The 23563-nt window shown below is 29.4% G+C and overlaps 1 protein-coding gene across 5 annotated transcripts; it reads right to left on the bottom strand.

Moving 5' to 3' along the window:
• Positions 1 to 85: 85 nt before the first annotated feature.
• Positions 86 to 22229, bottom strand: LOC122719333 (torso-like protein). 5 transcript variants are annotated; one of them, XM_043945061.1, is made up of 4 exons: positions 22020 to 22229; positions 21528 to 21694; positions 2494 to 3157; positions 86 to 1456 (listed from the first exon to the last, which is right to left on the bottom strand). In XM_043945061.1, exons 3-4 carry the CDS (start codon positions 3127 to 3129, stop codon positions 1061 to 1063), a joined length of 1032 nt encoding a protein of 343 aa, XP_043800996.1. In that variant the 5' UTR covers positions 3130 to 3157; positions 21528 to 21694; positions 22020 to 22229; the 3' UTR covers positions 86 to 1060. The 5 variants fall into 5 exon arrangements, with proteins under 5 accessions (XP_043800996.1, XP_043800998.1, XP_043800995.1 ...); XM_043945063.1 differs by lacking the exons at positions 21528 to 21694; positions 22020 to 22229 and adding exons at positions 6715 to 6939; positions 9195 to 9486; XM_043945060.1 differs by having other exon boundaries at positions 21528 to 22229.
• Positions 22230 to 23563: the final 1334 nt, after the last annotated feature.

The following is a 23563-nucleotide window of genomic DNA, read 5'->3' as shown; positions in this document are numbered from 1 at the left end:
AGAATGTTTTATATATAATATAATCGGATTTTATATAAAAATACTGATTCTTATAATATATCTACATGTATTTCTTAATTTTCAAATAATTTCAAATAATTTTCAAATAATTATTTAAAAAATTATTATATATTTGAATGTTCTTCATTTTTTTTTTTTTGAATTTGTTTCGTATTTTTAGTATGTTTATTGTTATGATTTCATGATAACGAGGAAAGTTAGAAAATAAGCTAAAAGATATAATCCGTTAATATTTAAAAAAATAAAATAAACCGATTTTTCCTATAAATTTTACTCCATCAATCGTTTTACCGTGCCAATAATATAACTTTTTCTTATTCGTACAAAACAAAAACTAGACGTTCTTTTATACTCAAATACTCACACAAATTTATTTTAACTCTGCTGAAATAACGTCCATAAATTTGTAAGGATAAAACATATTGTAAAATATATAATACGTAGATTTATTTTCAAAAATATTGAAATTGATTTATCGAAGTTAACACTCGAGAAGAAAATTAGCGAGAAAAAAGAAAAAAACCACGAATCCTATTTCTGTTTTGTCGCTATATTTCTGAAGAGCTTAAACGAAAAAACAGATATTATTAAAACAATATCAAAAATAAACCGACAAACATAGGAATAGGATATCGTATTTTTTTTCAGTCATTTTTTCACGAAAATTGCTTGTGATATATATATACGATATATATATATTTAAAACGTTTGTATAAAAATGTTTTCTATCGTCGATTATATTAATAAATACTTATTTAATAACAATATAGTAGTTGGGCGTTTCTCTATTAAATTCTAACGTCCGTTTGACGGAGAAACAATAGTGAACATCCAGCAGACCGTGACTAACGATTGTTCGAACACTAATCGTTCTACGACAATCAAATGATCTTTCCATATCGAAGTCATCGATCTTCCTCTTCTAATATACATACATGTATATCATGGTCCGCCACATTCAAATACGATCGGTACGTAATTTTACGTAAATATGACGGAGGTGTACCAATTTTCTCCTTTCAGGACGTATTTTTTTATTTCACATATTTACCTCCCATAACTTAAAGTAATTATCAATAACCTCAAGGAACCATTCGCGTCGTTGAGGATCTTTGAAAATGGGTGCCAGTGTCTTTAGCTGTAGTTGCAGTAATGCCTCGTTACCCAACAAACTATCCAGTTGCTTCAGCAACATCGCATCACCATGTAATTTCAGCAAACTGGCGTATGAGAAAATGTAATATTGGTTTCGAAGCCGTTCCACCGCCCATGACTCGACGGTGCGATTTCCGCTCGCTGCTTGTATGGAGCCCATGTGCTCCGCGTACCACGGTGAAAAGTAGTTGTTCAATTCGATATTCGATAGATCTGCTACGCCACGGGTCTTCAATCGTTCTTTGATACGTAGATACGCTTGTTGTGTATACACGAACACCTGAAACGGATATATCATGTAAATACAGGTACATATAAAGGAATATTTTTTATTTAAAATACACGATCGTAAAATTGTCTCGAAGGATACGTGCTTTAAAAGAAGAGAAAGTTATTTTATATTAAAGAAAAGAAAAACTATACGCTGATATTTCAAGGACATGTTTATCTTACAAAAAATATGCATCCTTCAAAATATTAAAATATTAAACAACGAATAGTTATTAAAGATAACTATATAAAAAAATTATCATACATAAATAGACATAAATGAATCGTATTATCTACATAAGCATATATATAATCGATTTTTTTGGAATATAAATCATAAATAAAGAAATTATATTCTATTGATTTAAATTTTAAAGAATAATTTTTTCTTTCTAATATATTTTCTTCAACTATATCCTGTATAAGATTTATATTTAATAATCTTGAGATTATTAATGCAATATTTAATAATCTGTATAATATTTAATAATATAATATAAAATTTAATAATTTTTAATAAGATTCATGTACTTGTATAATTCATATATTTCTATAATTAACTAGATGTTGAAAACACCGATCGTCATTTATTTTCTTGCATAGCAAATTTTTTTTATTTTAATAAGTTTTTCTTGGTAATTAATTTAACCAGTATACATTTGAGTATCACTATTCTACTTACAAATCTTTGGACTGGTCTTTAAGGTTTATATATACTGATAAAATGTAGATACAAGAGCACGTCACTCCGCCCGCGTGTTTAAATCACAGTTTCAGAGTGTAATTTTAATTGTATAAGAAAAACAATTATTATAAGAGAAAATTTCTTTGATGATGTTTTGCAACGTATGACTTAATGATTTCTAGGTAGAAATAAATCTTGAAGTAATAAATTTTATGCAATAAAATTTTTCCTCTTGCGCAAGCATTTTAGAAACAATATGAATATTCAAATATTCTATTCTTTATACTCGTATAAAGTAAATATTCAAATATACTCGAATTCAGAACGATCCGAACTAGAGAGGCAGTAATTCTAATCCTTACCTGATACAAAGAGTTTCCAGTGACGTAAGCGGCGATATAATGCGATCCAAAGTGTTTGATAAATCGCACTACACTCGCCGTATCACCGACCGTAACGTTCTCCGTTTCCCGAAGAACCGCCTCGTCAAGGATCATCGTTTCCGCGGTACCAGCCAATTTCTGATTCTCACGGAATCTGGCAACACGTACCAACACGTAACAATGATCACCTGTGATGAAGGACGAGTTGATGCCTAAATGGCGAGCAATGGCCGCCTTCGACCAGCTGGCGCTGAACGCTCGCCACGGCCTTTCGAGCCGCTCGAACGTGAAGTCCCGGAAGTATGCTTGCAGAAGTTGGCGAACATTGTCGCAAAACTCCATGTGGAAGTCTCCATCGAACACAGCGGTCTGTTGTCGTTGCCTGGTCATCATGGGGACAGGATTCCTGAAAACATCTAATGTCGGCTCACGGAAGATCCATGTCTCGGTGTCGTTTCTTGGGACCACTCTCATGCTGATGCTGAGGTAGCCGTAACGGCTGAAGATGTTCACGGCGCCGCCGAGACGCGGCCTCTGGGATCCGTTGCTGAACCGTATCCCGGTTAACAACGCGATCGTCCACGCCAGGAGCAAGAATCGCGTGCGCGACCACATCTCTCGCGGCTGCCTGCGGCGAAACCACCTGGAACAGGGGGACGAAGATTCCGTTCAGAATGAATATTGAACGAGGTAGAATGGAAGAAGTGAGAATGGAAATGCAAAGGGTGAATAATGATCGGGAATTTTTACCTTTTTAAGTTTGCTATAAGGAAAAAGAATTGTGCGTGAAATTAATAGTTTTGTAATAAATAAAAATTGGTTTGGTCGAGATCGACGAATCTACTAATAAAATTTCTGATATATTTAACTGCTCATTGATTAGGAAATCTCTATTCAATAACTATAAAATGATTTTTTAAATTATTTTTCTTCAATTTAGAATAAAAAAAAATCTAGATAAAAATTATCAAAAATATCGAATCTTACGGTTAATTAATTCTTGAGACGTAAAAGATGACAGGAATTTTCTCACATCTTTATAACACCATCGACAATTTCATTCACAGCCTCACCACGATCAATTAAAATCAAAGCAATACAAAATTAATCTCATAATTCTGAACGTAATCCTGTGCTTAATTATATTATTATCGTATGAAATCGTTTAGAACATAAACTTGGATTTTTCACGAAAACAAATCTGCACATTTACGTAGGAAAACACGCGTCTCGCGTTCTCAGCTCAGTGGCGTCTATCGACGTCTCAGATCCGCGAGTGCAACGCAACGAGTCGCCGGTAAATCGCCGCGAGTTATCTTGTTTTGTAGGTCTAGGTGCACATCGTCGAGGCGTTTGCAGAAGCAGTACTGCGGCCTTCATCCCCACCTGACAACCGGGCGAACACCTTCCTCTAACGCGGTTCTCCAGCATGCAAGGCACCACTGGCTGGGCGAGTGGTTTACGAACGTTTAGGATCTCCAGTCGGTGGAGATAGGCACCGATGCTAGTGCTATAATAATTAATGTTTGCCAATGTTTTTCAAGGAATATTAGTATTTTAACCTTTTTAGAAATTCATACGTGGATAGAAAATAGAAATGTGCTGACACATAGAGAGAAATTTATGACTTTTTATCTAAAATTTTAGTAACAGTGTTCATTGTGTGAATCCTAAGGCTTCATAAATGTCTAATTCACGATAAATGCGATGTTAAAATTGTAAAAATATGTGTCAATAGATAAATAGAAAGCTATTAATTTCAAATAATATTGAAACGGATAAACGAAATGCATAAGTTCGAATCCTATTTTATAAAGAAGAATATATAAACGTACATTGAATATCTGTATCGTTAACTTTATTAAAAAACTACCATTTGTCATTTCTAATCATATTGTCTGATGAATTCCTGAAAAAAATTGTATTTGCAACGACGAAAAGAATATAAAAGATATTTTTAAAACATCCATTATTAAATGCTTTCAATATTTCTTTACTGTCTAAATATAATCGAGGATCATTTAACACATCTGCTTATATTTTTATCAATTTACAAAACTATCTATTTTCTTTATCTTTCTCAAAGACAAGCCAATATAAATCACTAGGCAATAAGATACAATTATTTATTCGAAACGACAATATTCATAAACTCCAATGTATTGTGGATGTTCAACAAAATATGTATTCATTCTTCATAATAAAATAATAAAATAATTTGAAGACTTGAAAATCTGTTAAACGTTTACGAATTCTCATGCACGCATACATATATATGCGTTCGCGCTCATATTGCGTGACTAATTGATCTTAGGCTTGATCCTTCTTCGAGCATTTTTTTTCCCGCGTTTTCTCATGGATTCAGGAGGATCTAGAAGAAACGGTCGCTCGTTCGTCTCGGTTGGCCGCGTGCACGCGAGTCCGTGCATCTTGATAAATGTCCACGCGACACGATTGATCGTTATGCACGACGACTGCGATTTATGCGCTATTCCGCGTTAACGGTATATTACTAGTGAAGTGCGTTTGACAATGAAAAGCACCGAACGGTTTACTTCCGTGTTGATAACCGAGCGAGATATAATATTAGCTGTTCACCATTGTTCTTTCTCACGCCGGATAAGGAATGACTACTTTACATGAAAGACATTGATCACGACATGTTTGTATGTCCCGTTTTAATCGAAAGAATTTTAATGGTTTATCTATATCGGGATTGAGGTTGCCATTCAGTAACGATCGACTCGTTAATTGAATCGAAAAGGCAATTAATAAGGAATAAAAGCATTAACAGACGTATCAATGAGAGTTGGTATCTAAAAAAAAAAAAAAAAAATCTATTAATAGGTACATACTGATAGATAAAGTGTTAATAAGTCAGAAGTGATACAATGAGAAGATAGATATTCGGATATTCTTGTATGAATATCTAAATGTTTATCACTATTCACGTGACAAACATCCGCTATGGTAAAATAATGTCAAAGGTGACATACTTTCAATATGGAAAAAATATTAAAATGTTACCTTGGAAATGATATATATGTTATTTTTATTTTGTATTTCTAACATGATGATAAAGATAATTAATTTTAATTAAGCTAAATCATTTTTGATCTAATTAATTTAGCGATAAGAATATAATATTGTATTTGAGAATAAAGCTCGATTTAATTCTAAAATATCTTGGATTTGTACTTGTAATGTTAATTACATAAATTTAAATCTATTGATGTGAATCATCTTTAATTTATTTATTGTATTTCTGATTGAAAATTATATATCTCATATTTTATTTTGTATTTTTTTCAAATAAAAAATACGAGTTTATCATAAGAAAAAATCTTATAATCTAATAATAGTAAAATCTAATAACACGTAACAGAATCACTAAAAAAGTTTTCCGAAGGTTACGTCGTCAAACCTTCACCTATTCCTTTCTTTTATATTATGATGAGAATGTAAAAGTGTTTTAAGAAGAACAAGGTTTCATAATAATGTCGTTAATTATTTTCAATCACGTAACAACCAAAGTTATGTTTGTTTCTTGGACATCTTCCAACTTTAATTCGCAACTGGAAAAACACATTGGTTGATAATTATATATACTTGTTTTTCATCTCACAAAACATGAACAATCAAAGAATATAAATATAAAAACGATGCTTTTCAATTCTTGTTTCAAAAAATCAAAAGAATTTTTTTAATTTTTGAAAAATTAATTAATAAATCAATTTTTTTTTGTTAAATTAAATGTTCATACATAAATTGTTCATACATAAAGATTCAATCAGTGCATTTTTGCATACAATAAATCATTAAAACTCAAAGATGAAATCACTGTAAAGTATGAAGCAATCAATCTGTTGCTACGAATTCATTTCCTTTGAATTGCCACTACATGGCTTAATTAATAATTTGATTAATAGATTGTATATTTTCACAAAAGAAATAACTTCCCATTATCTTAGCATACAATGCAAAATTAGTATGTAAAAAATTGTTATATATTTATTACATAATTTTGTTACTGTAACTATATGAATATTATATTTATTACAAAATTATAATATAATATACATTTTATATGCATCTATTTTCAAAATATGTACAGAAGTAAGCTGTATACAGCCATATCTACGCTTACATAATAGGAAGTTATTTGTCCATTTATCTCGAAAGGAAGATCGTTCTACATACCCAGATTCCAGTTACAGCGTTGCAAACGAAAGTTTCCATACATATTCATAAGATTGCAACAAAGAGTTCAGTACAAAACTGACGGCAAAGTAACTTCATTCTTTGCCATCTTATTGTTAATCCTTCTAATGCGAAGCAAGAAAAAGAAAAAGTATGAAAGTAAACTGCTTTTCAACATCGATATCTAATATATGTATACTAAATCAATACGTAGGTAGAAAATTTCTGTAAAAAAAAATTTGCAATTAAAAAAAAAAGAATAGCAATTTATATCTTTTTATTATTACTGAGATGATATTGAATTTTATTAAGAGAATTTAAAAAATTTAATGATTAAAATAAAGAAAATATACAGTTCTTATAATACTTAATTAATCTTTATCATAACGTAATGAAATCCGTTATTGCAATTATCTATGCATGCTACATTTTAATTACTTCCAACGGTACACGATTAAATAAAATTAACGCCTACTAAAGCATAACACAGCTTTCAACATAAGACCCAATATACACAGCATAATGGAAACAATGTATTCTTCGACGTGCATCCGCCCAGCCGAAGACGGTGAAGCTTCCAAATTAGCAAAACGGAAGTGGAACAGGTTCCACTTTCGCCATTCTCCGTTAAGCGTATGAAAGTGGCTTGTCACCGCGATTAGAAGTTCACGGACGTTCTAAACAGGTGAAGTTTGCATGTATTGTTCAAGCGTTTAACCTAATTGACGTCTTCCTTAAAATTTCAAGGATAGAGAAAGGGAAATTTGCCGATTTATGATAAACGATTCCTATTAATGAAGACAACAATGTTAAGTTTCTAAATATGTTAAAACCTAACAAGGATTAAATTCGATTACTATCGGTACGTGACAAATATTTTCGTTTGAGCGTAACGTAGAAAGTTTCGTAAAATTGAACGAACATAAATATTATCGATATTTCTGCATGTTCATTCTCGCGATGCTGCAGTAAAAACATATAAACTGTTGTGTAACATGTATTATGCATCGAATGATCAACGAACGGGGGAGTCATAACAACCAGATAAACGACTTTATACGTATGTAATTTCTTACTGAGAAATTTTATAATTTCGATAGTATGATATATGAAAGAATAATTTGCATGTATTCTATTATATAATGCTAGAATATGTATCAATTAAATTAAAGTTTTAATAGAAAAAAATAAGAGCGATCTTTTATTGTTGACAAAATTTTAATTTTTTCAAATTATTTAATCATTTAATAGTATATAAAAAGTATGTTTTTAATTGTATGTATTGTATTAATTTAATGTAATGTATTAATTTAATTATTCATGCAGATAATTGAATAAGATTTGTGCAACATGAATATTTAAAAGTTTTAAGTTTCATTGAAAAATTATACAAGAGAAATTATATAAGAGAAAGTCAAAATACATATGACGTTAATAAAAATCGATAAAAAAAACACTTATATAAAACTAATCATAAGAAAATATATGCATGCAGTTGTAAATTTATAAGTCACTCATTTCATGAGAATACGTCTTCCGTATTTATCAATGGCTACGCATTCAAAGAGTTATTTAAACAATGTTGTGTACAGTTAATCAGCTGATTAGTTAGAAAGTTGAAAGTCCCTTTCTATTAACATCTAAGAAACTTATAGAAAATGTTAAATTTCCAAGGAATTGTATTGTACAATGAAAAGACATATATATAATCACCAACGAAACAAAAAATTATCTAAATTCCAAAATTTTTTTATCAAAATCAAAAAAGGAATTCCTTTTCTCTAATGAGATAATAAGATAAAAATGAAAAAAAAAAATCTGTCAATTTCGCAATTATTTTAAAAATCAACCTTAAAGTTAATCGTCATAACAACTGCGATCCACGCGCCTGTCACTAATTCGAAAAAGCACCTAACCGCACTGAAGATCACTCGAGTCGCGAGAATCACGATGTTATCGTCATACCTTGTCGAAGAAACGATGCGTCGGAGATGCAAAAAGTATTCTTATGGGACAATATCGTCGCAGAGGAAATTGTTGACAACGAATTCGATATGTTACCGTATGCGCGCGCGAGACAATAACGTGACGAATAACCGCGGTATATAAAAAACACCATTGAAAGAACAATCGAGTGCACGCTGCGATTCAGTTGTCGGTGGTACAAGAAGCGAGGTGGTACGTGACACAGAACTTAATGGGGAGGAATTATTTAAGTAGTGTGTTCGTGTGGTCGTCAGGATCACGAAAGGGGTCTTTGCGCAGTGGATTAGACATCGGAAGCGATATCATGCGCCCGGCTGAAATATTCGTCTTTTAAACCTATGACATATATTTAAGCAATAAAAATACCGACTTGTAATAATATATTCAAATATTTTAGATAATATTTATTTTAAATATTGTAAGTAATTATAAAAAATATATAATATCGAATAAGAAATAATAGAAATTTTGTCTTTTAAAGACAAGAGACTGACCTTCGAAGTGATTTTCAAGAATATATAAATTATCTGTTGCATTTAATTACCAGTTTCCTCGCACCTATTTTCCACATTTTACGGTGATTTATGACTATGGTAACTTAGTTCACGTGATTTAGCAAAATCGGAATTAGCTGAATCTGTAATATGCAAGTTTCAAAACTTACAGACATGAATCGTGTTCTCTAGATATAAGGTTTAAAAAAAGAGAAAGAAAGGAGTGTAATAAATGATTGTTACAATTATTCCGCTCGTGAATCACGATGCACGTGCACTTTAATGTCGTGACTATTATTTGCTGGTCTATCAATTTTGTATTCAGCATAATTCTCTCTGATTATTCCTAAAACGATATATTTGAATCACAAAAATGTAACTAAAAACAAGGACACTAAAAACAATTGAAAATTTGATCTAAAAAGATCAATCAATTTGATCAATGATTGAATCTTTTATTTTAAAGAAATTATAAATTAATTATTAAATTAAAATAAAGTGTAATTACCTATAATTTTTTTTACAAATAAAGATCATGATGAATGAAAAAAAAATAAAAAACTAAAAAGACAAGTAAGATTTTTTGATAAACTTTGATATAGACAATCCTGGAAACTAAGGTAAACGACTTCAGATATCAACATCTCATACAAATGACTTTATTCTTCATTCACTGAGTTCAATATTTCTGGGTACTGTGTAATTCATGCTGTTAAGCCATGAATAATGGAAGATTTCGTGAGATCTTTTAAAGTTCTTGGTTTTTGGGATTATATCAACTCTTTGAAATTCTTTGAAGGTTATGGTTTTTACATCCATGTTGAATCTTGAATCTATTAAAAATTCAAAATCGTAAAAACTTTTTTTCTTACTACATAGTTAAAAATAACCTCTGCAATAATTGCTTACCTATTATTATAAAAATTAAAGCATTCTTTGATATTATAATTATTTTCATTGTCCTCATTATTATTTCTACAATTCCATTATTAATATTCATTACATCGAATGACATTATGAACACACTTCTTAACCCACTATCTAACCTCCATTCTCTTCAAAACTACTTTGACCCATCTCACCAAACATTGCTGCGTGTGTTTCACTCCACCGAACACATCAATCTCTTCCCTTCGTAATACGGGTGCAGATGAAAATGACGTGTTCTCTTCATTCCCAGCATTGCTATCATATGACGGGTTTAGAAAGGGAGACACGTAATTCGTAAATAAAATCCGCAGTCCCGTCGTCTAAACTAAGTGCGATTAATTTTCTTCTCAACGGTTATTTTATGAGTAACGGTTACGCAGCTAACGTTACTAATATGCTTGAAATGTATAAATGATCGCGCACGCGTTCACACCATCACTTACCGGCGTGCACCGTGGCGCGCCAATTGCGCGCGCACGTATGCTTCGTTCTTTCGAAACGAAGCTAGTGTTTATTCGATCGTCAGTCACATTCATCGTTTGACATCCGTTAAATGATATATATAGAGAACATGACGAACCCACAGAACAGCGTAGAATTTCATAAATACCGTTATTAACTATTTCTATTCGTTCATGGGATCATCAATCGATTTTGTTAATATGAATACAACGTGAGTTTTTTTGGCGAATGTTGTATTACAGATTCGTGATCAAGTACGTAGCAATTTTATTTATATCTGGTCAATGACGAGTAGTATAATTCATTAAATGATTCAATAAATTGCATTCGTGCTTGGGATAGAATTTTAGTAGAGTTGAATATACGAATTAACTGAATATATACGTATATAAAAACGACATTTTTATCGTTCATTATAATTTAATATACATGCACAGATATGCTGATATTATTAATTATATCGCATACATTATCATGTTAGTATCATTATGTTGTTGAATGATATCGTTGTGTTATTATGTCGTTAGATTGATGTCGCGTTGATAGGCACAGTGATTTTATAATATCCATTAAAATTTTATATATAGATATACATCAATATACATGTTTATTTTTATTATTTTTGATATATTAATATTGTCAATTCTCGATTATAAATATTATTATATATATTTTTATACTCATTCCTTTTTCAATAATACTAATAAATAATATTTTTCTCTCTTTTCAGATTTTTTTCTATTGATAAAATTGTTATATTATTATGAAAAAAAATTAAATGTTTCGAAATAGCTTTTTTTCTCCTGGAGAAAAATTTATACGATTTACTTTTGTTGTAAACTTTTTAATTATCGTTGTAATCAAAGTAATAAGTTTGATATCCATTGTTCGTGCACAAATTACAGTGTAAGAGAGAAGACTGAGGGTCAAGAAATCGAGATGGATTTACCCTACCGGATCACGCAAGTTTATTCGACTTCCGTTAATCAACATTCCCCTCTACATTGTAGAGTCTGTTCTTTCCCCCACAAAACTAATTGTTATGGGTCACTGACTGTTTGTTGCAAGACAGCAAAAGATAACGCGAGTCAGCAGCGTTGCCGTTCCAATCACCATCGCACTTGTTGCCACTACACACTTGTTGCACTAATTCTATTGAACGAACGATCTCGCGGTGTCGATTTAATTGTTTGCTTGATTATATCTTTGTAATATTTCTTTTGTCGGTGATATGAAGATTGATTGTAAATGTTGAAAAATTTAAAACCAGATAAATTGATAAATATAATCTGTCAATTGGATTTTCTTAATCCTTTATGATTCTACATTGAATTAAACTCGATTTAATTAACTATTTTATTTTACTTTATACATATATATGCATATTCTTTCATATTACAAATTCAATTTATAAAAACAAATAAATGATTAATGATTTTCTTAATTATGAAAATATAAAAATACATTTAAATTATGAACAGCTTTTGAAAAATATAGTAGAAAGAACCAGTTGTGATGAAATATCGAACATTACTTTGATCTATAAAACATTAACTTTCCAATGAGCGAAATTGAAAACTTATAGGAATATATTATGCATAGTAAATATTACTTATGAAGTGTCGTTGACTGAAATTTCCAATAAATATTTGCAGAATTTATAATTTTATTTGTGAATAATTGTACAATATTAAAGTTTTAGAAAATATCAATATATCTTTCAAATTGAAACTTATACATAGAATCAATACAAAAAAAAATAATTGAATTAATATTCCTTTTTTTGGATAACTTTTTTATACACTTAAAACCAGTTTCTTACATCCTTGCTTACAAAGAAAAGAAAATCACTACTTCCTACTTTCTTATAGAGTTTCAAGAATTATTACGATATCTATTTTATATATTATTAAAATAAATTATTATAAATTAATAATCAAAGATTATGCAAAAATATATTAATGTTTAAGTTATATTATCGAATGCAAAAAGTATAATTTGTTGATGAACTATGAATTTTTTTTTATATATATTAAATGATTTCGACTTGATTTTTTTGAGTTCTGGTTTTTTGTTTTTATTATAAAAAAATAAATAAATAATAATAATAATGATATATAATTCAAAATTATATAATATAAATCGTTGGAAAGAAAAATATACATATACTATATTTAAAATGGAATCATATTCATATGCATATTCATATTATTACATAACATCTATAATTTAAGTAATTTCAAATATTTATTTGCTTATTTTAAAATCTATTAAACAATAATGAAAATTGCAAAATTTAATTCGGATTTAAATAATCAATAATTTTTTTTTCTTTATACATTTTTTAATATGACAAGAAAACTATTTTCATTAGAAGTTGTCGATTCTAGAATGTTAATAAAATTTGATAGAATTTCCATTATTATTGATTCAATTTTAATTTTTAATTATATTTTTAAGATAAAAAATCATTCGAAACAAACGTGTTTAACAACGCGTTAATAATCTTAATTGCGCTAAATAGTCGTACTTTAATATTTTTTATCCTTACTGGAATTATATAGAAGAAAATATACTTCTTTATCCAACGAAAATTTCACAATTACGATAACCGCAGGTCATCAGTAATCCACCAATGTTAATTATAGATATCACGACATCGATCTATTTTTCATCTGACTTCCATATAATTGAATAATAATAATATTCGATAAATTTATATGCATGAAATGCAATTAATTCAAAATTAATAAATCTTCAACTTCTTTATTAAGAGAATAGAAAATTCAGGGATTTCGTGAACTGAGATTTTCCATTAGATTGACGCACGTATGTAAATTAATTGCGAGGCAAACGCGGTCTTGAAAAGTAAACGTTCCTTTTATCGGGCGACAAGACAAATTACAGATATTTTACAGACGAGAAACAAGTCTAAACAGAGGCCCGGGTTTCAAACTCGGGAACGCGACCATGTTAATTGCTCTCTATTACAATGATAACTGGAACAGTTCACTTATTAAATTACTCATGTTTATGGTTTACGACATTTGCGTTAAACCTTAATAACTTCTTTCATAAATGTCCCAGAAATGCCCATTAAAAATACATTGATTGAAATTGTTGATCAAAATTAAAAATACATCAATATCTTCGAAAGCATTCATATGAAAATAAATAAATATATAGATGATGTTCTAAAATTTTTCGAATTCAATTTTTTCTATAATTAAAAATATTTTACGACTTGTTGATAAATTATAAAAATTTTTTCTAAATATATATTAAACCGGTTTAATCGAAAGATCTAAGTCAATAAAAAATTTTACATATTCCTTTTTTTAATAAATTTAACTTTACAAATTTTATTTATGAAATTTTTCAGTCAATTTATAATCGATTCAGATCTTTTATTTTTATATTTTTATACGTTAATCTCATTTTCCTTATATTATCGTATAATAATGATGCCTACTATTAATAGATCGACAAACAAACAAATATGTATATATTTTGGGTAAATATCACGAGTAAAAATGAATAAATTTAAACGAGTTATTAACTCATTCGTTAAATGTTTCACGATAAACGAATTTGCACTTCTATATTGCTGCATTTCAACAATCAATATGATGAATATCAAATGTTATCTATAGCCAACGAACCATAATCCATTAGCATTCTAACAATTTGTATTTACGACACACTACGTTTGCCCGAATTACACATGTACGTCAATATTGAACGCGGCACCGTTTATACAACTGATTGATAATGAATCCGTGATATTTGTTAGCAACTTCACGCAGTACGTCTCATCGCGATAAATCGAATCGTATCCACTAACCGCCATTGTTAAATAATGAGAGTAGATACATAATTTATTTGTATTACGGATTTCTAGAAACTAATGGATATTATATTACGTACTTATGTATTCACAAGTTACTTTTTTTATGAGAAAAATAGAATAAAAATAGATAAAAAACAGAAATGACAAATGTTTTATATAAAAAAATTATCATAAATATGGAAGAAGAATGATTTCTTGTAAAAAGATAAATAAGTAGAAAAAATATATAATACAATTTTTTGATTAGCAAGAAAAATTATTTGGATTTTTGCGACTTATTGCATTAAATATTTTTTCAATTTTGAATTATAGAAGAATTAATATTTAATTCCTTAATTATTTCAGATAGTATACGCGTTCAATATTCCACGTTTTGTACTTATAAATCATCTTTTTAAATCAGTTTCGATCTCGAAACAAGTACAACCATTTTTGAAGATAGACGAGAGCAATCTTGCTCATGATTCCCCGCTGTGTCATTACTTCATGACAAGCGAAAAGAAGAATATTCGTATTCCTTTTACATCCTCTGGAATCAACCTGGCATTTAAGGAGGCATTTTAAGTATATCTTTAGAACCGCACGGTATAAGAGCACCTCGTTCCCGCGAATTGCATGCATCCATACACTCGACCGTTTTGACTCTTTCAACGAGGAGAAAAAAATCTTTCCCTCCTTGTACACACCCTTATAAGTAATTGCTTTAGGGGAAATCGGCATAACTTTGCTAAAGATACAAAGATGAAGAAAAATCAAAGAAATGTAAGAAAAAATAAATTAAATAAAAAGAAAAAATATTTATTATTTATTTAAAATTAATTTAAATTATTAAGTTATTTAAAATTTGTTATTTAAAATTTATTAATTTTTCGATAGACATTTATATCTCTCGATTCGAAAAATCAGAGAAAAAAGAAATGATCAATATTCTTCGCAAGCTAAAAAACAATTAGTGCATATTCGAGAATTCCAATATCAAAACACAGACATCGCGCTATTTATATCTAGAAAAAAATTTCTGCCAAAAAAGAAGTCGACCTTGAACAAGCTTTAAGCGCATCTCCATTACCTCGCCTCCTTCGCATCTTTTACAATCTCCCGTGCAATTTCACGCATTTACCGATTTTGCAACATCATTGTGTCCAACCATGGTTATTATTCAGAATAAAAAGAAAGACGTTCCCGCAAAGTTGAATGAATAATACAACGGTGTCTATTCAACGACATATCTCGTGACATTTGCACGAAGATGCTTGCAATATTCCGCTATCAACTCGGCGATATTTCTCGCGTATCGACGATCGTCTTGCGCCATATATCTCTGTTCAAAGAAGCGAATATCTTGTGCCGCATGAGAAGCCAATCGCGAAGATCGCGTCGGTGGTCACGTTTTCATCGAGAACATACGGGCAGATGATTTTGCAATGGCTATAACAGCCTTTCAGAATCGAACGTTTCGAAGGAAACGGTTTCGTACACGCGCTCGTAAGTATTTTCAATGGTTATTTCAATCTTCTTCGATAAACGTTTTGTAAACTTGAGAGTTATTAAAATTTGTTACGATCAGAATAATGTAAATGAAAAATACTCGATGATTGTTAATTCTCGATTTAATTAATTATGGAATAATAAATTAATATATCTATGATGAAAATAAGGATGCAATTTAAGTAACCAGATGACTAATACAGGTCAATAGTTTTTTGAACTAACGGAAAAGGATTTATACTGTTCTTTTTTTTCAATAACGCAAGCGATAAACAATTTTCACGAAGCTTATTGCAAATTTTATTTATTTAATCATTAGCTAAGGAAACCGATTATTAAGAGCAAATAGTGTACTATAATAGTGTGCATATAGATACATGTTATTTCAGGATATATTGTTACAGATATAATTGTAGGAAACAGTTTAGATTTTTAAAAAGTATCATAAAATTGATTCAACGCAAATTGAGAAAATTTAAATAATAACAATAATAATATCGAAACAGGAATAATATACTCGTGGTAATGTAATATTTTCAACATCCTAACGAGTTCACCAAACATTGCAATACTGGATAATCGTTGAGCGCGAAGGAAATAATGATTACAATGCTTTCTTGAGTTGTGCGAGTAGCGTGAATGGGTTTGAGACATTAACCTCGAGTCATTTTCATCGTTGGGCAACAATTTTGCGGTTAATACTTGATTTGCCGCGACGTAACAGCTGAGCGAGCGAAAAATATTTTCTACAATACGATTTCCTTAATTTCCTCTCAATCTTTGTCACGTTGTATCACGAACAATTCTTTTTTCTTCGAGAAAAATAATACATACGATACTGAATCAAGATTTCTTTGTAATATTCAATTCGTAACTTTTAAAAATTTTATAAATAATTTTTTCATAAAGATAACTCGAGAAACGTGTTTCTACATCATTTTTAAATATTCATAAATAATTATTTTTTATGGATATTATTATTTTTATAGATAAGAGTGTGAATATAAAATACTAAACGCGTCACGTTCTTATGTTATCATCAATCAAGAACTGATTAACATTATTACGTCAATAAATATCCACGATCCAATACAAAACCAATTAGAATTCATACGTATAAATATCTCCAATCAATTTGCATCAAGGTATTTTAATCCATTTCATTAAGTTCAAATACTAATTTCTATATACGTCTCGATCTCCTTAATGAACACTCCGCACACCCGATTAAATCATTATCCCATGCGTTAAAATTATCAGCTTACCACATACACGTAACATCAATAATAACGTCAAAAATAAAATGACAAACGATTCATCCAATTCCTATTTATATCGTAATATCGTTCGATCACGATATACAAATGTATTCACAGTAGTATCGATATTTCACGGATAACGAACAAATCGATTGATCTCGGCCAATCTCGTGCGTAAGGTCGTCGATTTACCTCGGCATGAAAGTACAAGTTCCTGGTATTTTTCTTGCAAAATCCTGTCGTTCTCGCCGGTACTATTCCGAGCCGTTTGTTCCTGGTTGAAAATCTAGGTAAGTGGTATAAGGACGGTCACCCGCAATCGTACCACGTGGTTGTAAATCGTTCCGACTCGCTTTTCCCATATATTCTCGCAATGTCTACACATCCGTGTGTAACGATACCGCGTGTATACGCTTGTATTATCGTATCGTATACACATATGATAGATGTGAAAGTGCGTGCGTCGCGCGATACCAGTTGATAAAAGTTTTAAAGAGAATATAGCGGTTTTTTCACAGCCAGTTTTTTCGTTCTCGCTTTAAGGGTGTTCCTGCTACACCTGCGAGCATTGCGTATCGCGAGATCTACGGATCGATCTATGGGCAACCTGTTGATTCTAACGAACCCGCGTACCGGTGGTCAGTTGTGATTAGTTATCGCTGACTCATAACAAACTATACTTTGTTTCAGAAGGAAATTAAATAAGCTAGCGGTGACTAGAGGACTGCGTGACTTTTTTAAATTCGTTATGGTTTTATTACGGACAGCATACGTATTGTAGCTGTACACGTGGTGCAAATGGAAGAGATTATATGATCTTTGTGAATTGATTTAAGGAACATTGATGGAATTTGCGATATACGTATCTACGTATATGTCTCACACTATTGAGCTAAGAAGATTTCAAAGTCAAGGAAAAGAATTTGATAAACGAGATAGAAATTTTTCATTCGATTTCTTGTAACCGATTTGCGTTAATAGGGTTTCACAGATCGCTGATTCATTGTTCTATCGTAATTTTTTCCTCTATTTTTTTTTACGTAAGAATAGCGATTTTATACACGAACGAACACCTTCAACGAAATCGTTAACTCGTCCTAAATATTCTGTATATTGAGCAACGTGTACGGGATAATTTCTATTATGACTGTAACGAGTACTTTCCTAATCGAATTGAATTGCTATAGAGAAGTGTAATAAAATTTATCGTGATAATTGATTGCCAAACGAATTGCTCCTCTTCTAACGTGAATCGATTTTGTATAAAATGCTTTGAGAATTATGTATATTTATTTGATACATTTCTTTAAATTATGCGTGTTTTTTAATTTTTCACTTTCAGTAAAAACAAAAAAAAAAAAAAAAGGAAAAAGATACGGACTTTAATTTTATAGACATTCGACCCTGACTCATATTTTATTCACCTTCAAAACGAATGCAAAAGTTATCCTTGAATGATTTCGAAAAATTTGACCTCTATTTCGAAATTCGTTTGCACATTAAGCAACTTTCGATCAACGATCCTCGCGATATTTAATTGAATTATTTCATATTTAGATTCATTTCAAGATAATGCAGATAATAATACTACAATGTAAAAAAAATGTAAAATAGAGAGAGCAGTATAGCCGGAAAATTTTAAATTCAATTAAGAAATCAACAGAAAGTCCGAACTGACTATTAATTAGATTGCTGCAATTAAATCCGTTTAAGTATCGTATTTTCTAAACAAGTTAGTTGAAATTATAATAAGGTTTATTTGTACTTATTTTTTATTATATTTTAATATAATTTTGTTCAAGTGTCCATTCCATTCGTGTCTCTCTTTGTAAGATTACTTTACTCGCAGCCTGTTGAACTATTAATCTAAATTGCAGCTTTCATATGAATCTGAACATATGTATATTACATAAATCAAAATCCTTGCTTTTGCACGTGTTAAGCACATGTGTTCAAGCAATCAAATTTATTAATAATTTACATTTAGACATTCATATATTCTTATCAGATATGATTATTGCAATCATTATCATTTGCATCATTATTATTTAAAAATCATGAGCTAAAATATATATACATTAAAATATATATACATTTTGAATTAATTTTGAAAATATTAATTTTTATTTATAACTAATGCAAAATTGCAAGAAAAATCTATTAGAATATATTACATTATAAAAGAAAACATTATAGTTTGTTTTATTGATTAAATATTGATATATTCACGACATCGAAATCTAATTTTAAAATTGTACGAAGATACACAGTTAACGAATGAGCCTAATAATCCCCTAAGCACAACGAGACCAAGGCTGAATTGCCGCAATCCAACTTTCAGTAGGCTCTTCAGCCTAGTAATTATTGCTATTATAAATACTTTGAGGTTCGTTCTTTTGAATAACTATATAGTTTCACTATATTCGAATTTATTATTTCTTCGAATTTATTCGAATCATTCATTGCATTCGAATCTATTATTTATGAAATTTCTAAAACTTGTTATATAATTTTTTAACATTCTTTCATATTCTATTCACTATTCCTTTATAATAACAAAATATGTGATTAAAGCATTCATTCACGATCGACATCATATGTTCCATATATTGTTCCTTCGTTATTATTTGAAATATGACAACGCACATAGGTTAAGTACATTCGATATAAATGCAGATTAATTCTCTGTAACAATCGATTATTAAATCCGCTATTCGAGCATTAAATATCGAGCATCGATCATCGATCACTGTGAACAATTCGAATAGGATTTCGGTGAAACATAACCCAACGTTTAATGCAATGAGAGGTTAAATAACGCGTTAGGTAAGTCGATATGCAATGTTCGAACAGTAGCCTCACGTGTGGCTCGTGTATATGCGTGCACCTCGATTTCGATGGTAAATCTACTTCCTGAATGGAGGCCTACTTTGCCAAGTGGCTAACAAATCAGTTCCATAAGGTCGAAACATATGAAAGAATTGTTGAAAGTTATTTACCTTTTTGATATTATTACGGTCAAGTGTAATTTGAATATAAGTTAGTCTATATTGCTATTTAGTGTGGATATATACACATATTGAATATCACTGAAAGTTTAAAATATTATATATATCTGTAAATTACAAAGATGCAATTTTTTTTTTAAGATTTTTTATACTTTTTTTTAAAGAAACTTTCTATTTAAAGTAAAATTATAAATCGTATAATAGAAAAATAATTCTTAAATATTATAATTAAGAAAATATTATAATTAAGTAAATAAAATACTTAATTATAATAACATATGTTAATAATATTATATAATATTGATTATTGCGATAAGAATATTTCGTTAAAAAATCTAACTTAAACTGATAAAATATAAATACACTTGTTTCAATATTATTGATATTATACATATATATTTATACATGCATATATTTACATATTTGATTTATAAAATAATTTTTTTCATTACAATATTTTTTTAATTAAAATGCTAAATTATTGATAATCAATGATTATCGTTTACGATAAAAAATATGCATTTAATAAAAACAACAGTAAATTCCAATGACATTATTCAATCTTGAATAATAATTAATCTCTTGTTTAATCTTCCATTATGTACAAAATCATATCTTCCATGTTATAAAATCGACAAACAAATCTATTAAAATTTTCAGAAAATGTCCTATATTTTTAATAAAACCATAAGATAAAAGATTTTAACAAAATTATATATAAACGATTTTAAAATGTAATTCAATTATTAAAAACTTCTACATATTTACATTTACGTAAGAGATATGAAATGAAATATTATTATAAATTTTGTTTATCTACTTTGATCATTCATAACTACAAAACATCTAACAAAGAAAAATATCGTTTTGAATAGCAAATTTGAAAACATGAATTGTAAACAGCACGTATGTACTCAGCCATTCGTTCTCACGATAGAACATGTTCTTATATTAGCATATTCGTCTTCACCCTTCTTTCATTTTTCTATTCAAATAAGATATTTATATTGAATTTTCAAAATAATGAATTTTCAAATAATTCAAAAATAACTTTAAAAATAAATCGAATTCTGAATATATTTCAGAATAATTTTAAATAATAACGAACTTTTTTTCCTACACTTTTTAAAAAAACGCATTATTCTTTGAGAAACTAATTACATAAAAATTATTGAGATTTAAAAATGCAATATTATAATTATCTATCTGATTAATTACTTTAATAATTAAACAGTCAAGTATTTTTTTTATATCTTTTTATATTTTTTTAATATTAAAATCATTGTATCATGTCGATAAAATTATGGAACATATGCAACAAAAAAAAAAATCTTACCTAAATGTTTCAAGGATTCTCCATTTCTTCTTGTTCACACTTTATCCTTTCGATATTGCAACTACACAGATCCAACAACAAAATATATAAGCATTTCTTGTAGATTTTCTCATAAAATCATTATTGTTCGTTGGGTTCACTCGTTCTGCATTTCAAGTTATTCCGTCCTGTACCAAATAACAAACATCCGCTTAACCTCACCACGATTGTACATCACATTATCAATCTAATTTACTCAGAATCACTCAGTGAAATAATCAAACTTATTTAGTTTCCTAATACTTTCTTTATATTTTTGAATTTAATACAATAAATGAATTTAATATATTGACTCATTGTACGCAGATCACAAGCTGTCACCGCGCAGAATCGCACCGGTAGTTTTCGCGGTATTTTATTTCACACACGTTCGACTGGTTCGTTGTAGATGCAATCATCAATCTATAATCGAATCTTCAAATCAATCGATAAGAAACGATGTCTCGAACTCACGCAGAATTCTTTTTCAAGCCCTGATCCAAACTGTGCGTTCACACGTGCGGCGTGTTTCTCGTATACCTTCTCCTTGTCTCGATAGGAATCGACCGCGTCTACCATTGACAACGATCGATCGATCGATCACAATCGACACCGTGTTCTGCTCTCGATCACGACAGACCACGATCTCACCGTGAGCAGCGAGCCTTCGCGACTGCGGCTGCTATTTCGTATCTACTTGCTGTGGCGAACAATCGCCGGTAAATGCGCGCGCGTATGTGTAGAGTATCGTATATTCATAAGGCGCTAATAAACGAATGTATGCGCGCGCGTGTATCACATACACATTGCTTGTAGAGTGAGGGTGGGAGATGACAGGAAGGGGAGGGACACGAAGGTTCTAACCTCGCGGTGGGTGGTAAACGATAGATAAGATGTATCCTTTTTTCATTCTTTTTGACAAGATCAATCCTTGTCTGAATCATATGAATCCTTAAGAGGTATAGGCGCTTCCATTTTGTCTTTTGAGCACTGCACCACAGGGAAGAACAAGTTTTTTGAAAGTTGAAAAATCCATATTTTAAGTCGATTTATGATGGAGATGAGGAAGGAAGAGAAAATAGGATAGGAAGAAGATGGTAGGTAAGAAATAAAGTGCATTATTTATAGTTTTCTTCGTTTAAAAAAAATAAAATGAGAAAAAATTATAGATTATACGTATAAATTTTAATTAAATAAAAATATAAATCTTATAATAATCAAATATTATAAATGACCAAAAATATAAAATTACAAAGTATCATAGGTATAAAGTATCATTTATTTTTCAAAAATAATATTAAATAAAATAATTATTTAATATTTAATCGTATTTGCTATTTATATTAATCAAATAATGGATTTTTTTATGTTTACAACATGAGAATTTTCAAGTTTGAATTTATATGATTTAAAAATGAACAATTTTATTATAATGGTTATTTTATATTAAAACGTGTGAAATCTTTGTGACATTAAATGAGAGATGCATGACTAACTCGAACATGATAAGATCATTTCCTATTACGCATTCGTGGTTTCAATTTTTCAACAAAAAAATGAATTTGTTTCTTGATATCGAAAGAAGTATATACTTGAAAATAAATATCAACATAATCTACATATATATAACATATATAATCTACATAATCCATTTGCATATATGTATTTCACTTTTTATAAATTTTTTAAATAAAATATTAAATTACTATCTATTAGGAAATTTATTAAATTTCTAAGTTTATTATTTAATAACAAATAATTCCTTAAAATATAGAAAAATATTTCAATTCAAATAAATTTTTTCTTATTATTTTCATTTTTATAAATATATAAATTGATTTTATTCGTTTATAGGACAACATAGATCGGATTGTGTGCAACTGATTATGAAAAATTTATTCTCACAATAAGAAGAAAAATTCTAAAATTTTTTGAATTGCAGAATATCAATATATACTTAAAAAAATATTACCACGGTAATCGAGGTGACACAAAAACATCGTAAATATGTACACGAC

This window comes from Apis laboriosa, unplaced genomic scaffold (assembly GCF_014066325.1).
Source record: "Apis laboriosa isolate Shangri-la unplaced genomic scaffold, ASM1406632v1 scaffold74_cov149, whole genome shotgun sequence".
NCBI lineage: Eukaryota > Metazoa > Arthropoda > Insecta > Hymenoptera > Apidae > Apis > Apis laboriosa.
Note: the sequence above shows the minus strand (reverse complement) of the source record. Positions and strands in the feature narration are given on the sequence as shown.